This window comes from Trachurus trachurus, assembly GCF_905171665.1.
Source record: "Trachurus trachurus genome assembly, chromosome: 14".
NCBI classification, from domain to species: domain Eukaryota; kingdom Metazoa; phylum Chordata; class Actinopteri; order Carangiformes; family Carangidae; genus Trachurus; species Trachurus trachurus.
In genome coordinates this window covers 8,422,289-8,436,769 of record NC_139903.1, presented here as the reverse complement: position 1 = coordinate 8,436,769, position 14,481 = coordinate 8,422,289, and the positions used below count along the sequence as shown (strand labels likewise).

Sequence of the window (14,481 nt, the reverse complement as noted above, 5' to 3'; positions counted from 1 at the left end):
ATGGGAGCGGATTGAAGTTCCGCTGCTTAGGCTGTTTACATCCCTCAAAGCTGCAATTTTTTCCCACAGACAGCGTCAGATGGCGACTCAAACATGCACCGAGAAGTTTATTTACTTCAAGCAAGCCGACATGTTTGTAAAACTAGATCTAATTCAAAGTCTCGCGCGAGACCCAAGTTGATGCGCTCGGTGTGTTCACGTGCAGTCGGAAGCTCCCGTTTGTCATAAACACAGGAATATCAACTCTTGACTTGCTTGAAGTAAATAAACTTCTCGTGCATGTTTGAGTAGCCATCTGACGCTGTCTGTGGAGAAAAATGAACGGCTTTGAGGGATGTAAACAGCCTAAGCAGCGGAACTTCCATCCGCTTCCATTCATCGCTGCCGTGGCGATGTGGGGACAGACACAACTACTGCAAAACAGGAGCAATTAAACTGAAAATCTTCAGATTCCTTCTTTTAAACCTAAAATGTTAGGAAAATACAGCCCCGACTTGAATTTGCACCGGAATTGTCCTTTAACTTCCCCATGTTCAGCGCGGTAATAAAAAAACCCGGAAAAATCTCACAAAAATGAGGTTGGACGGCAACAGAACATCACATCTGATCGGCTCAACGTCTTGATTGCGGCATGAAAACAAGACAGATGTCCTGTACTACAAACATAATTACGCAGCGTTCTTCTGTACATTGCTTCAAATAACAATATCGTTATCCAACTGTCTCACTGCATTTGTGAAGACGGCTCAAGTAATAAGGCCACAACAACAACAACAACAACGACGACGACATTCGGCTACAAAAAGGAATGCAGCGTGAGCTTAGAGACTGCACACGGTTACACATGAGAGAGCAGGAATGCGGGAGAGAGAGGGAGAAAATGAGGAGTGTAAAGACGCAGAGGGAGAGAGAAAGACATTCAATAAACATTTCAACAAGCGTCCCTCTGAGGTAAGGTTTATTTTTGGGGGCTGGCAAGCAACAGTGAGGAAGCAGCGAGAGAGAGAGAGTGAGGGAGAGTGTATGAGGGAGGGAGGGAGAGCACATCATGTCCCTAGCTATATGTGGGGAACAACTCCTGGCACGGACCCATTAGAAGGAAGTCCCAGCGTAATTCACTCTCCTGCAGCCAGGGCACGGTCGTTCAAGATGGGATGCAGATGCAAAAAAAAAAAAAAAAAAAGCACCAACAACCACCGTCCAGCCGGCGCATTATCAGATCTTTTACCCCCATGACTCTTTTGGACATTTCGAATCGCCACGCTTAAGAAGGTCCGGACGACTCTCCCTCCCTCCCTGCACGCTCCATCTTCACCAGGGTTTCCCACTTCAGTTACACACGTAAGAATATGATAATAATCCTTACAAGTGCTACAAGTGTTATGCATTACACTATGAATGTGTAAAATCAAATAAAGTCAAAATATAATTACATTAACTCATTGTTTACGCAAAATATTTCAAGTATCTATTAATATATGACCAATTATTAACCCCCCAGGGGAAATGTTTGAAATATTCAGGTCATAAATTGTCATCTATACCAAATGTTTACATTCATTTTAATCTTTTTTTAAATTTGTTTTGCTTTGTTTTTTTAAATACAAATGACACGCTAACATTATCTGAGCATTTACCTTTATTTTGGCGCACATCTGCCAATATGGACTATCTTTTTTTGGGAAGTGACAGTATTTAGGAATCTTTATGATGAATTAATTGGGGCGTTTAATACCACGATTAATTGTGAAAACAAGTAATCATGACATCCCTACTTAATAAAAGGAGGACTAATATAAAATTCTTCTTGATAATTATCACCCCACAGTTGCAATAAGCTGCAAAAAAGTGGCGATTCCTATTTATGTAAAGGACAAAGTCAGCGCTTCTACAGCCTAAACCTGCTGGATAAACTACATACTGACAGTTCACTTTTCAGTTACGAGCAACTACGTTTCTAAGCAAAATCGTTTTTCCAATCACAGCCATGACTGAGGGAAATGCTTCGGCTTCATCTGCTGCAGGCAAGTAGAGTAGTTTACAGGGTCTGTGTTTGTTCAAAACCGAATTGTTTCTCGTGCAGACGTTGTTAAAAAAAATAAGCCTAAATAAGAAGTGCAGAAGTTTCCCCCTCTGAAGCACAAGATTAGATATAGATCAGTGAACCCTTTAAGTCTGCTGAGCCTGCCAGATTTCATGTTCCCAGGTCAACACAACACATGGGTTTAATAAAACGAACTCCACGCCAACATAAAAAGGCTCTACAGCCCTGATTATAGAAAAACCTCAAAATCAATAGAACAAAGGCAGTTTTTTTTTTCTTTCATAAAGTGAAATTCCCATGTGTGTGGTAAAGAAAAACAATGACAGATATAGTATACAGCACACCACACTCAAAGCTCCTATGAGCGAGCAGTGAGGTGGCATGGAGCCACTGTGGGGCCCAACTCAGCACTCCACTGATAATCCTCATCTTCAACCAAGAAGGCATTTTACACTCATTTCCCTGCACCGCCTGAGGTAGCCATGGGCATGGGAAATTGAGCTGCCTGCTAAGAGAGAGAGAGAGAGAGAGAGAGAGAGAGAGAGAGGGGGAAAGACCAGAGGGTGTGTGGACAGAAAGACAGCAGAGTATATGACTGCATGCTTCCTTGCACACAAAGCGCAAAAAACCAGCCAGTGCCGCCTTGGCATGTCTGCAAATCTACATTAGAACGCCTCAGTGACCTTCTTCTTGTGCTCATGATAGATCATAATAAGGATTTGTTTTGAAACAAGCCAAAATTCACTCAGAGACACAAACTGTCAGACAGAAACACACACACACACACACACAGTCAGTCATCGTCTCGTACCTATCCTTGTTGAGGAAAGTCATGTCCCGGCCCATGGTCCAGCTCGGTCGGTAGATGCAGTCCTCCGGTACTTTGATGGGCGGGAGACACTGGCTGGGCAACATCTTCAGAGGAGCGAACATGGAGCAGCCTACGAACGCCTGGCACAGCTCTGGCTTGTACACAAATGAATAGTCCTGCATGACGATGAACAGAAAACAAGGCATAGCAGTTAGTTAGTTGGTTAGTTTCAGTTTACTTCAGACATAATAAGAAATAATACAGTAATGGACAGACATAACAAATAAATACTTTACAAAGACAACACATGAAAAAAAATTGAGATTGAAATTGAAAATGAAAATAATTTGGGTTTTTTTCATATTTAAACATATGGTGTCTGACTTTTGTAAATCATCCTGCAATTGTTATTCAATGTAATTGTACTTATGTTCTGCTGCTGCTTGTAAACTCGTCGTCCCTGTAAATGAGGGAAACCTCAGTGACCAACAAGTTAAAATAAAGGTTTAAATAAATATCCAAAAAGGAGTGGGAAGAGGTAAAACTTATTTACTCCCTCCCCCAATTCATAAATTAGCTATCAAGCTTCCTTGTCATTATAATCTAGTTCATTTATAAGTTTATTTAGCAGGATTTATTCTAATATATTAACACTAATCTTTATCTCTCTAATATATGGGCATATAAGGTAGAGAAATAGGAAATGTTCAAACAAAAAAAAAACAAAAAAAAAACAGGCTGCTTCCCTTTATTCCTGTTAACACATCTGTGACAGCTTCATCTACGTAACTTTAAGTGTCTTACTAATATACACACACACACCGTGTCTTGGCTGAACATTAGTTTCAGTTTAAACACGGAAGCGGAAAATGAACTGTGATGTATGCAGTGGCATCATCTCCTCATTAGGACGTTTTCAAAGCGCTGGTGATTTATAGTCAGTTAAAAGCATGGCGGCGGCTGCGAGCAATTCCTGTTGACAACTATCACTGGGATTTTCTTTGAAACTGCAGAAAGCTTAAAAGCGTAATGATTCTCAGGCAAACTCTGGATTTATAGGGAGCGTTTATCCTCTGTGATTCCTTGTGGGAGGACTTGTGGGTGCTTGTTTACGGTGGACAAACGAAACTGTGATACAACTTACATAAAAAAAAAACAACCTCAGATGTAGAAAATTCCCACAGGACCTCAACTCAGATCCCTGAGAAAATGTAACAATCCCTCACTTTTGACTTGTGACATCTGCCGCTTCTGACAGTAAATCCCATCTGCTGGTTCAGTCAGTTGAGATTGACACTCTTAAAGGGATAGTTCACCCAAAATTGAAATTTCACTCATTATCTACTCACCCTCATGTCGACTAAGGGCTGGGAGAAGTTTCAGAGTTATCCGTGACGAACCGGGAAGAGGAGCTTCGAGAAGCTTTCGCTACAAAACAAGCTTGAAATATAGACTTATTTAATTTTTTCGGGACAATTTCGCACAAGACGGACATTAGATACGAGCAGCATGGAGGTATTTGGATGTTTTTTGGTGTGTCTTTTTGTTACGAAGACAGTTGGTATCCATTGGCAACTGTTTTAAGGACATGCACTGCTATGCCGAGACCCCCTGTAACTCAGAGAAGCCACGGAGGACTCTGAAACTTCTCCCAGCCCTCCCAGAAATGTCAATTTTGGGTGAACTATCCCTTTAACAGCTCGTGACAGATAGTTGGACTCGTGTCCGGAGTAACCCACCTTGATCTCAGATGGCTTGGGGCTGCAGAAACTCTCCTCCACCTCGATTTTGAAGTGTCCTCCCAGAGACGAGGTGCCGTCCAGCGTGGTCATGCCTGCGTTGGCCTCCATGCTGCCGTAGTCCTTGCTGCACATGTTCATGGGTGAGTAGCCCATGATGTGCTGCTCCAGCGAGGGAGGCGTGGGAAACATCTGCTGCAGGTCTGCTGAGTCTGGTGAAGTGGGAGAGACATGGGGCTATCAGAATACACACAGGATATCATAGGGGTTATAATGAATTTGAAGAGGAATGAACAATCTCACCCTCATCATCATCATACAGCTTTACAACCCTAAACATGCTGCTGCTGTGGTAGATTTAATTATATATTGTTTCCAGTATTGTAATCCCCCCCCTAAATCCAGCACTTAAAAACAAAGACACAAGGTATTTCTTAAGAGAACAACCACCACGTACATCATGTGGATGACTCAACAATGTGAGATGTGTAATTTGAAGCCGTTGGAAGTCTGTTGTTTGTTACTGCGGCTTCTGTCAGCGCGCTTGCTGATGTATGTTTATGACAAGCAGCTGTTGTTTTAGACAGCTACCATGCAAATACTGTACAAAAACAGATGAATACTTATTATCTGTGCTTAAAGTCAAAAAGGCATCTCGCTCACGACTGATGAAATGTTTGCATAGTTTGTCACATTTGCCTTTGTGTGTTTGCTGCTATTTTATTTCCCTCACTGTATTGTTCCTAAGAATTAACAGAATCCAGCAGAGCAAAGCACTTTCTTTTTATATGCTTTGCATTTACATTAGATAAGAATGACAGGTTTCCTGGTGAGCAGGCTCTATGCAAAATTTCAACACAAAATGAGGGGGATCTAAAAAAATATAATATCTTTTTGGTAATTTTAAGATGCATCCAGAGGCCAACAAATGCAATCCAAGAGTCAATGACTGGGAATTATCTGTTCATAAAATAAAGGAAAGCAGGACATGAGACCAATTTACTTCACAGTAAAAATATAGCATCCTTAAATTCTCTTTAGTTCTACATTAGTGTCCCTGAGCTGAAACACTACAATAAATAAAAACAAAACTCACTGGTGCTCAAAGGAACAAATGAGGTGCAAGTTTAGGTTTTTATTAACTTTAAGGTCAGAGAACCTGCAGTTTAATAACAAAGGAGCCGAAGAGTCAGCAGCTACAAGACGACTCTGTCAGTCATGAGCCAACACTGATGCGCTGCAGAGTTAATTACAGCCATATTACTCACCACTAGGTGGCAAAGCCAAGGGTGAGCATCAATGATGCTTAAGTAGTAAAAGCCTTAATTTTATTTAGTGGATTAAAGGATGTGATGCCATTTCACTTAGCTGAAACTGTGAGCAGCTCGGGGAATACTATGTTTAAAGCTGAAGTGGCTCCTGGCAAAAAAATCTCCGTGCACCATTCTTAATTTCTAAAGGGGCTCAGAGGTGTGTGACCAATCTGATTCTAGATTAACACTTTGGAGACAAATCCGCCCATATAGTTTTAAAGAGACGAGGTGTATCGGTGTTCACGGGGAGAAGGACGAGAGAGTGACATCAGCAGAAACAGGTGTAGAGAGATACGTACTAATGCAGGAGATAGGATCCAGAGTGGATGGCTTCGGTTCCTTGTTGCCAAATTTCTCATCAGTGCCGTTCACCGGTCGTCTGGAACCAGGCTGTGGACAAAAGAAAAAAAAGGACTTTAGCACCTGTCTATTTTGGTAACTCGGCGTGTCAGTTAAAAAAACTGCTCTAAATTCATGCCTGTTACATCTCTCACACCTGTGGGGGCCTATAACACGACGTCTTCTTGGAGTAACTGCGCTGGGTATTGAGAGTTGTCAGCTAATGACATTGTTCTGGCACACTGATGCCAGTGGAAACACACTCGCACGCATGCACGCACACACACACACGCACGCACACAGCGCTAGAGCACTCCCTGTGTAATGAAACACTGACAGCAAGAGTGAGCCAACTTCTCTCTACTAACCGCCAAATCATCCTCGTCTGAGTTGAAGAGGTTGTCCAGGTCGTTTATGGACACCACCAGGTCCGTCTCGTGGATCAGGCTGGTAGAAGCCATGCGGTTGTGAGCCGCCGCCCGCTGAGCATCTGCACACACACACACACACACACACAAACAAAAATACAAAATGTTAATGTTAGAAATATCGGGCCTCCAGCTCTTGAATCCGGTCAGTGAAACTCAAACATGTTGCTTTGAGCTCCGATGGTTAATGTTTTGAATTAACCTCAATTCATGCTTTATTCAATCAAGACAGGAAAATAAGATTTATTTCAAAGTGAAATTATGAAACATGTTAGGACAAATCTGTTATGCGAGATTTTAAATTAGAAATAACAAGAGAATGAATGTTCCCCTATTCGGTGAATGAAAGTAATTTCTATTGACATAATGACAAACATGTAACCAGACAGATGCAACGTTGTGCTGCCCTTTGGCTTCATTGTCTAGATTTTTTTCTAAAGGTGGAAATAGGATTATGTGTGTGCAGGATAGGTAACAGAAAACAACAAAGTGGGCTGTTTATGTGACATAAAGAGACTCCTCACCATCTGATGGACCCGTTCCTCCGTCTTCACCCTGTGGGGATGAAGGAAGATCAAACGGTCAGAAGAAAGAACAAAACAGCCACACACACAGTGACGTGAATATCTGATTAAGCAACAACCCAGACATAAACTGTTTATAAAATTACAATCCTGTTGACGAAGCCGGTCCAAGTTCACAACCATGGGGGGGGGTGTTAAAATGTGGGTGGGCGGAAACTCTTAAAAGCTTCTAACTGTGATTAAAACAAAAAAACCACACAACACGTAAATAAACTTGACTGGACCTGAGCTGGGATAAATGACAAACAGAATGTGGAAATATAACACAAACAGCCAGACTCGAGTCACGAGAGATAAGAGAGGTTTTCTTCTCTCCAATCAATGCAGAAAATAAACAAGATAAGAAATTATAATAACAGTATAATAAAGAGTGAAATTGGAGAGAAACAGCAGATCAGAGAAAAGGCGCTCTGCTGTGGCAAATGAGATTTCCAGTGTGGAGCGCAGTGAAATCATGATCCAAGGAAGGAATGGCCTCTTAGACTCCCACCCAGACATCAATATCTGGGAAGACTGGCCTTCTGTGTGTGTCCATGTGTGTGTGTGTGTGTGTCCATGTGTGTGTGTGTATAGTGTTTGCTGAGCAGTCCTAGCTGAGGGAACAGGAATGTTGTGTCTTACCCATTGATTTTATTACGCTCCAGGGCTTTTCTCTGAGTAACGTGGGCTTTAATCTGTCTCCCTTAAAGGACCAATCTACAGCAGAGAGCACAACATCTGCAACCAAGGCCACAATCTATAGGTGGTAATGATGCCTTAACCCCAACCCCCCACACCGCCCCTATTCCTTATCAATAAACTGGCCTTCGGTGGGGAAAGTGTTTAGGCGCGCCGGCGTCTTTACATATTGCAAAAGCTTGTTCGACTCCAAGGCTGCCTTGCATCACAACATCACGCCGCCTTCCTCCCTCCTCCTGCATCGCACTTTGCTCATTTATCCAAGGGCTTTTTTTCTATTCCCATGCATGCATCTTACACTTAAACCAGCAGCAGCCACTCATTGATATAGGTGCGCCGACTGTGTGCAGATGCGAGTGCGTTAACTTACAGCCACATGTGTCACATGGCCCGCGGCGGAGTAACACTCCTCCGGTTGGAAGATTTCACAGAGAGAGGATGCTCACGTACGGTGCATATTAGCTCTATCACGGCCACCGGAGAGCGCTTTAATACTCTAATGAGCCATAAATAACAAAGCTGTGGTAACATCTTGTCACAAGTTCACAAACAATAGACCTGAAACGATAGTTAAAGAGGAACTACGCAGGATTTGTAGCTTAACTATGCTACATTTTTACCTTAATTAAACAGCTTTGGAGTAATAGTGATGGTTTAATAAATGACTTGTTACTGGGAAATTAGAGGCTCTCTGACTTTTACCTCACGTTTCCTGGCTGAAAACCCAACTTTGCAAGATCAGTGCTGCCGCTGACCCGGTGTCCAAGCTCTTGTCTCTGCGGCACCACAACACAAACCCGTAATCTCTTGTTTATGACAGATAAGACTACACAAATATACACATCCTAACATCATATGATATACTATAACCTTAGCTACCACTCTAGTGCAGTGTTTTTCGACCTCGGCTGAAATATCTAGTAATTGATTTAAAAAAATGTATTATTAAAAACTAGTAATTATCGTTCTTTTTAAAATTAGGATTAAAAACACCACACACAATCTTAAACAACTGTTTTCTATACTTTCACTTCCTCAAATATAAATCGAGTTCAAATAAAATGCAGCATATAATAATATCTAAGCTGGATCTGCATCTTGATTGACGGTCGCCAGAAATTTGTGATGTCAAAATGGGGTCCAGGGCAAAAAAGGTCATTGTAAACAAACGCACATGGCCGGGAGGAGGGGGGGTTAGCGAAAACGAAACAGCAGAAAAGCGACCGGACTTCCATAGTTTTCCCCTAGGTTTCCCCTAGAATAATTACTGGGATCCAAAATCTTTAATATCGTGACAGATAAATTAATCTATCAAGAAGAGGAAACGCTAATGATGATGTTCCAGGTTTATATTCCATATCAGTGCGGTAGGAGGAGGTTCAGTATCTTGCAGCGACAAAGATTCTCCAGAAAAGTTAAGTGGGTCTAACGCACGCCCACAACAACCAGTTCAGCAGCAGCACGTTCAGTAAAAAGCAGACAGACAGCGGTAGGGCTCCATTGCACAGACTAGACTTGCTCTTTGGGGACTGTGTGCTCCACTGAGAGCTCAGCTGCCTTCACCCTTTTTATTCCAACACAGACTGGAGGGTGGAGACAGGAGGAGGAGAAGGGAAATATTTGAGTGTGCAGCCCTTTTAAGCTTAATGGTTCAGTGAACCAGGTGTATTGCTGTGGTTATAGACTCACAGTTCCTTGAAGCCTGCTGCAAACATGCAAACCAGGAAACACACACACACACACATACACACAGCCTCCCTTTCCATGCTGGGGGCAATCCACAGCTAACAGGTGGCCCTTGTCTGGATGTGGAGCCAACAACCCCAGAGGCAGACACACAGAGCAGAGCAGAGGAGTACAGTGAGAAGGGGAAGGAGGGAGGGAGAGAGGGCAGATCAAATAGGAAGGAGGGGGATAAAACAGCGAAAGGAAATTGGACAGGCTAACTACTTGGTGTTCCTCTAGGCTCAGCTAACAATGGGGATTCAGGGATGGCTTCCTGTTCATTTAAACTTGGGCAGTGAAAGCGGATGCATGCAGAAAGCGGCCACACCGTTATTTTTAGTGCGGCGTATTGCTGAGGATGCTCATGGCCTATTTTCTACCTTGCCTGCTCCCTGATATAAAATGTTCTGTTTTTTTGTGTGTGTTTTTTTTTTTACCTTGGGCAACCTATCGAGGAAGGGTGTGGATTAAGTGGTTACTCTCTGTGCTGCCTTTCAGAAAGTATTCACACCACTGAGCATGTTTCAAACTGTCACTGCTTTTTTTTTTTATACAATCAGTGGGGTGTGGCTGCAAACTGGGCTAAAAGCACACCAGCTTGGAAAAGGCACTGTGTGTGGCTCATTCTTCATAGGCAGAGCTGAGGACTTTACAAAGCTGATAAAAGTTCAGCGCCGTGGACTGTTAAACTTATCATTGTGAACTCCAGCCTTTTAGTATTTTACTTCCATAAAGTTGGGAAACTTGTGAGGGAAAGATTAAAAAAACACACAGAAAGGTTAAAATGAAAGCAGCAGCAGCAGCAGCACAGGCTGACACATCCAAACTCTTAGTCCCGAAGGAGAGTTAAGCTCCAAAAACACTGGATCCTACGTTTCCCATAATGGAACTGGATAATATCTCTCATTAGACCCTTCATGCCTCTTAAGTGCACGGCACTTTTTAACTCCACACACCGAGTTTATAACACAAGACTTTCTGTAAAAAGAAAATTTAAGTTCTTAAACCTAAATCGCAAAAAAAAAGATTTCCCTGATGACATGATCAACCACTGATCTCAATTTGTATGATCTATATTCTTTACGTCGGAGTGAGGTTTTAGCACATTGTACGCCCACTTCATTAAAAAGCTATATTCACTTCATTCATAGAGTTTGTATTTTAAAAATGTAACGTAAATCAAATCAAATCAATCAAACATATTTTTTTTTTTTTAGTTTAATTGTTCTCTCAGGCTAATGTGTGATGATACAGTGGTGGAATGAGCCTTTCAGGTAAATAAAAAAAAAGCTAGAAACAACAAAAATAACAAGTGGCTACTGAGCTGTATAAATATCTGAGCATAATACAAGATTATGATCATCTATTATCATTAAAACGATGAATCCAAGATGCATCACATCACGTTTTAAAAACCTGGTGATAACCTTCCTTTAAATCATGAATTTGTTCTGTTCAGTATAGATCCTTCAGTTTGCAGTGATGCAGGTGTGTGTCTCCCACAGACAGACAGAAGTCATAACAGCAGTTTTTAAGACTATGATTCGACTTCAAATTTAATTTTCATTCACCTGTAAAAACTGCAGTAGAAATAACATTAAGTATTTACAGTATATTCAGTGCAGCTGAAGTGTTGAGAGCAGATCTGAACATGTTCAGATGAAATGCATGTAGCGCAGTGATGAGTCGCTGTGGAGCCGCCGGTGGTGTAGGAGGACGCAGTTAAATGTTTATGAGTAAAATGAATGTTTACCAACATGGGAGAGGTTCTGCAGCTTGTTGTTATGGAAACAAGTTGTACAATCTGTTTTCTATTTTTATGTATACCCCTACAATTTATTGACCATTTATTGTTTAAGACAAAACATAGCATTTAAGCTGCCATCTTTCCGATGCACTCATCCAGGGCAACAATAAGCAATTAGTCAGAGAGTTCAGACCATTTCAATAAAAAAGGTAAAATACACCTGTTGCATCCCAGTGAAAACTCACTCTTATATTCAGCTTTTCTCACCTTATGTTTCTTCCCTGGCTCGCGCTCTCCGCCCGCTTTGTCCTTCTTGTTGGAGAACGTGAACTTGACGTCCCCTTCCTCGAAGGCGTAAGGGTCCACCTCCGGCTCGTGATCTCCGTCGGTTATGGCAGCGGATAAATACTGGTTTCTCCTGGCTCGATACATCTGGACGCGTTCCTCTGACACCTTCAGTGGCCACTTCGATGTAGACATGACCCTGGGGAGAGAAGAGTGTTTAGAGGACTCTAGAGTAGCATTACATGACCGTCAGAGAGAGAGAGAGAGAACAGATACCATCTATTTACTCTATTTGTGAGCGCTTAAAGGGATACTTCACCTAAAATCGATAATTCACTAATCATCTACTCACCGTTATGCCAAGGAAGGGTTCGGAGAACTTTCACAGTCATCAAAACGCTTTTGGAGTTCCAGGGGGATTTTCATATAATGGCGGTGGACAGAGTTCACTTTTGAATCGTCCAAAACACACACTATGAAACATCCAAATACCTCCATACTGCTCGTCTGTACTGACCCAAGTGTCCTGAAGCTGCCACATGAAAAAGTTAAAAAATGAATGTCATCTCTGTTTTTAGCCTTGTTGTAGCAGTAGCTCCCAGTGGCTGCATGAGATTTGCTTCATAGTGTGTGTTTTGGACAATTTAAAAGTGAACTCTATCCGCCGCCATTATATTAAAATCCATTGCCAGCCGGATCCCCCCTGGAAACTCCAAAAGCGTTTTGACGACTCCGAAAGTTCTCCAAACCCTTCCTTGGCATGACGGTGAGTAGATGATTGGTGAATTATTGATTTTGGGTGAACTATCCCTTTAAAAGCTCTGTCTTAATTAATTAACCATCTGAAGTGGACAAATAAGAAGGAGCTGCCTGTTAATAAATCTGTTATGTGTCTGTAAATATTATATTTACAGACACAAATTACTTATATTATAAGTCATTTAAATATTTCCACAGCTTCTCCGCTTTGACCCGATGCTGTCTGATATCATAAGTCAGTGTTGTTGTAGCATCGTTATCCGCGGTAACGGAAATGGCAGCGAGCGATTTGCAAACAACTCTTGACAGCTGTCATGCGACAGAACTGATGCATCATGTTTGTTGTCAGACAATCACCTCTCTGGCAGATTTATGGAAACATGGTGGTGACTGACTGACTGACTGACTGACTGACTGGTAGCACCACTGACTGCTCAAACAACACTTAACAGACAGACACATTTATCACCCGTCGCTGTGACACGGCTCATCAAAATCTCTTATGTCGCGACGACTGTGGCCTACTTGTTCCTCGTATGTAAAAGAACCAAACGGGGAGGGAAAGGAAGGAAGAGAGGGAGGGAGAAGAAGAGAAGCGCTGGCTGCACGGCGGCATGACTGGAGGAGGAGGAGGAGGGACTGACCCAACTTATGTGTTCTCACTGTCTCCTACGTTTCTCCCTGTGCTGCTGTCCTGTCCTCTCGTCATGCCTGTCCGGCTCTGATGTGAGGTGATGGTGTGCAGTGGCCCGGGCCAGAGATTAGCCGCCATTCAGAGCAGCGGTGGAGGCTGGGAGGATTACAGCTCACTACTAGAATAGTCCGAACAAGTGGCTGGCCGGGCCCCCTCGGGATTGCATAACCTCGCTGATAATTCCCACTACAGCCTGCTGCTGCACTGCAAAAACTCAAATATCTTACCAAGAATATCTGTCTTCTTTTGTCTTTCTAGTCAAAATGTAATTTCAAGTCAAAACAAATCTCGTTATACTTAAAATAAGACTCATCATATAAAAAGTAGCTTGTTTTTAGACACTTTTTTACTCCTTTCAAGCATATTTTCACTTGAAATAAGTAGAAAAATCTGATAGTGGAGCAAGTTTTTCTTCCTTATAACAAGCACAAAAAACTTGCTTTCACTGGCAGATTTTTCTACTTATTTCAAGTGAAAATTTGTTGGAACAAGTGAAAATGATCTAAAAACAAGTTTAATTTTTAGGTGATGAGTCTTATTTTAAGTGGAAATAAAGAAATGAGACATTTTGACAAGAAGCAAGACAACTATTCTTGGAAAGATTTTGAGTTTTTGCAGTGTGGTCACCGCGCTCGCCTTCACACCGGACAAGGCCCCGTATATCAACTCTACCTTTGCTACGAGCTACAGCCGCCACGCCGATAACCAGCAGATAGTTGTTTTTAATCAGCTTCAACTCTATTACAATAGAGTCCGCCTCCATTACTCTTCCCTCTCTTCCTCGCTCCAACGTGCGTGTTCATGTTTGTGCGTGTGTAGGAATCAATGAGTAGTGCTGGCCCTGCACATTGGAGATGTATGATGTCAAAAGGGCACATAGCAAGAGATTAACATGCTGTGTGCGGCTAAGCACTGTACTGAACGTTTTGAAGCTGAGGGATGAGAGAGGTGGAGTGAGGTGGGGGATCTGAGAGAGAGAGAGAGAGAGAGAGAAGGTGTGTTTTGCATCATTACTCTTTCAAAACAATTTGTCCTGGACTATTGAAAGTGCTCCAAAGCAGCCCAGGGCGACTCTGTAACAGGGGGGAAAGGTGGGAGGGCTCGGATGCCTAACGGCTTAGTCAGGCAGCGAATGGCTGAAGCCTTTATGGTCCTGTATATGTATATGTGTGTGTGTGTGTTTATATTCAAAGGGGTTGGAAAAGTGGTCTCCGTGTATATACTGTAGAGACGTGAAAACCCAAAGGAAAAAGTTAGATGTGGGGTCAAAGCGCTGTAGGGGAGAAGTAATTAAGTCGAGCCATATACTACAACACACTTATGGCGCTTTTCCAC

The 14,481-nt window shown here is 42.3% G+C and overlaps 1 protein-coding gene across 4 annotated transcripts in view; it reads right to left on the bottom strand.

The window, feature by feature from the left end:
• The window catches only part of med13a (mediator complex subunit 13a), a 100,996-nt gene that overhangs the window by 17,758 nt on the left and 68,757 nt on the right, over positions 1 to 14,481 (bottom strand). For all 4 annotated transcript variants that reach the window (XM_083986042.1, XM_083986043.1, XM_083986044.1 and 1 more), the window contains exons 10-15: positions 11,676 to 11,892; positions 7,199 to 7,229; positions 6,615 to 6,736; positions 6,207 to 6,297; positions 4,595 to 4,806; positions 2,856 to 3,031 (exon numbers count right to left, since the gene is read on the bottom strand). In XM_083986042.1, coding sequence (XP_083842168.1) covers positions 2,856 to 3,031; positions 4,595 to 4,806; positions 6,207 to 6,297; positions 6,615 to 6,736; positions 7,199 to 7,229; positions 11,676 to 11,892 — 849 coding nt within the window. The remainder of the gene's footprint in view (positions 1 to 2,855; positions 3,032 to 4,594; positions 4,807 to 6,206; positions 6,298 to 6,614; positions 6,737 to 7,198; positions 7,230 to 11,675; positions 11,893 to 14,481) is intronic.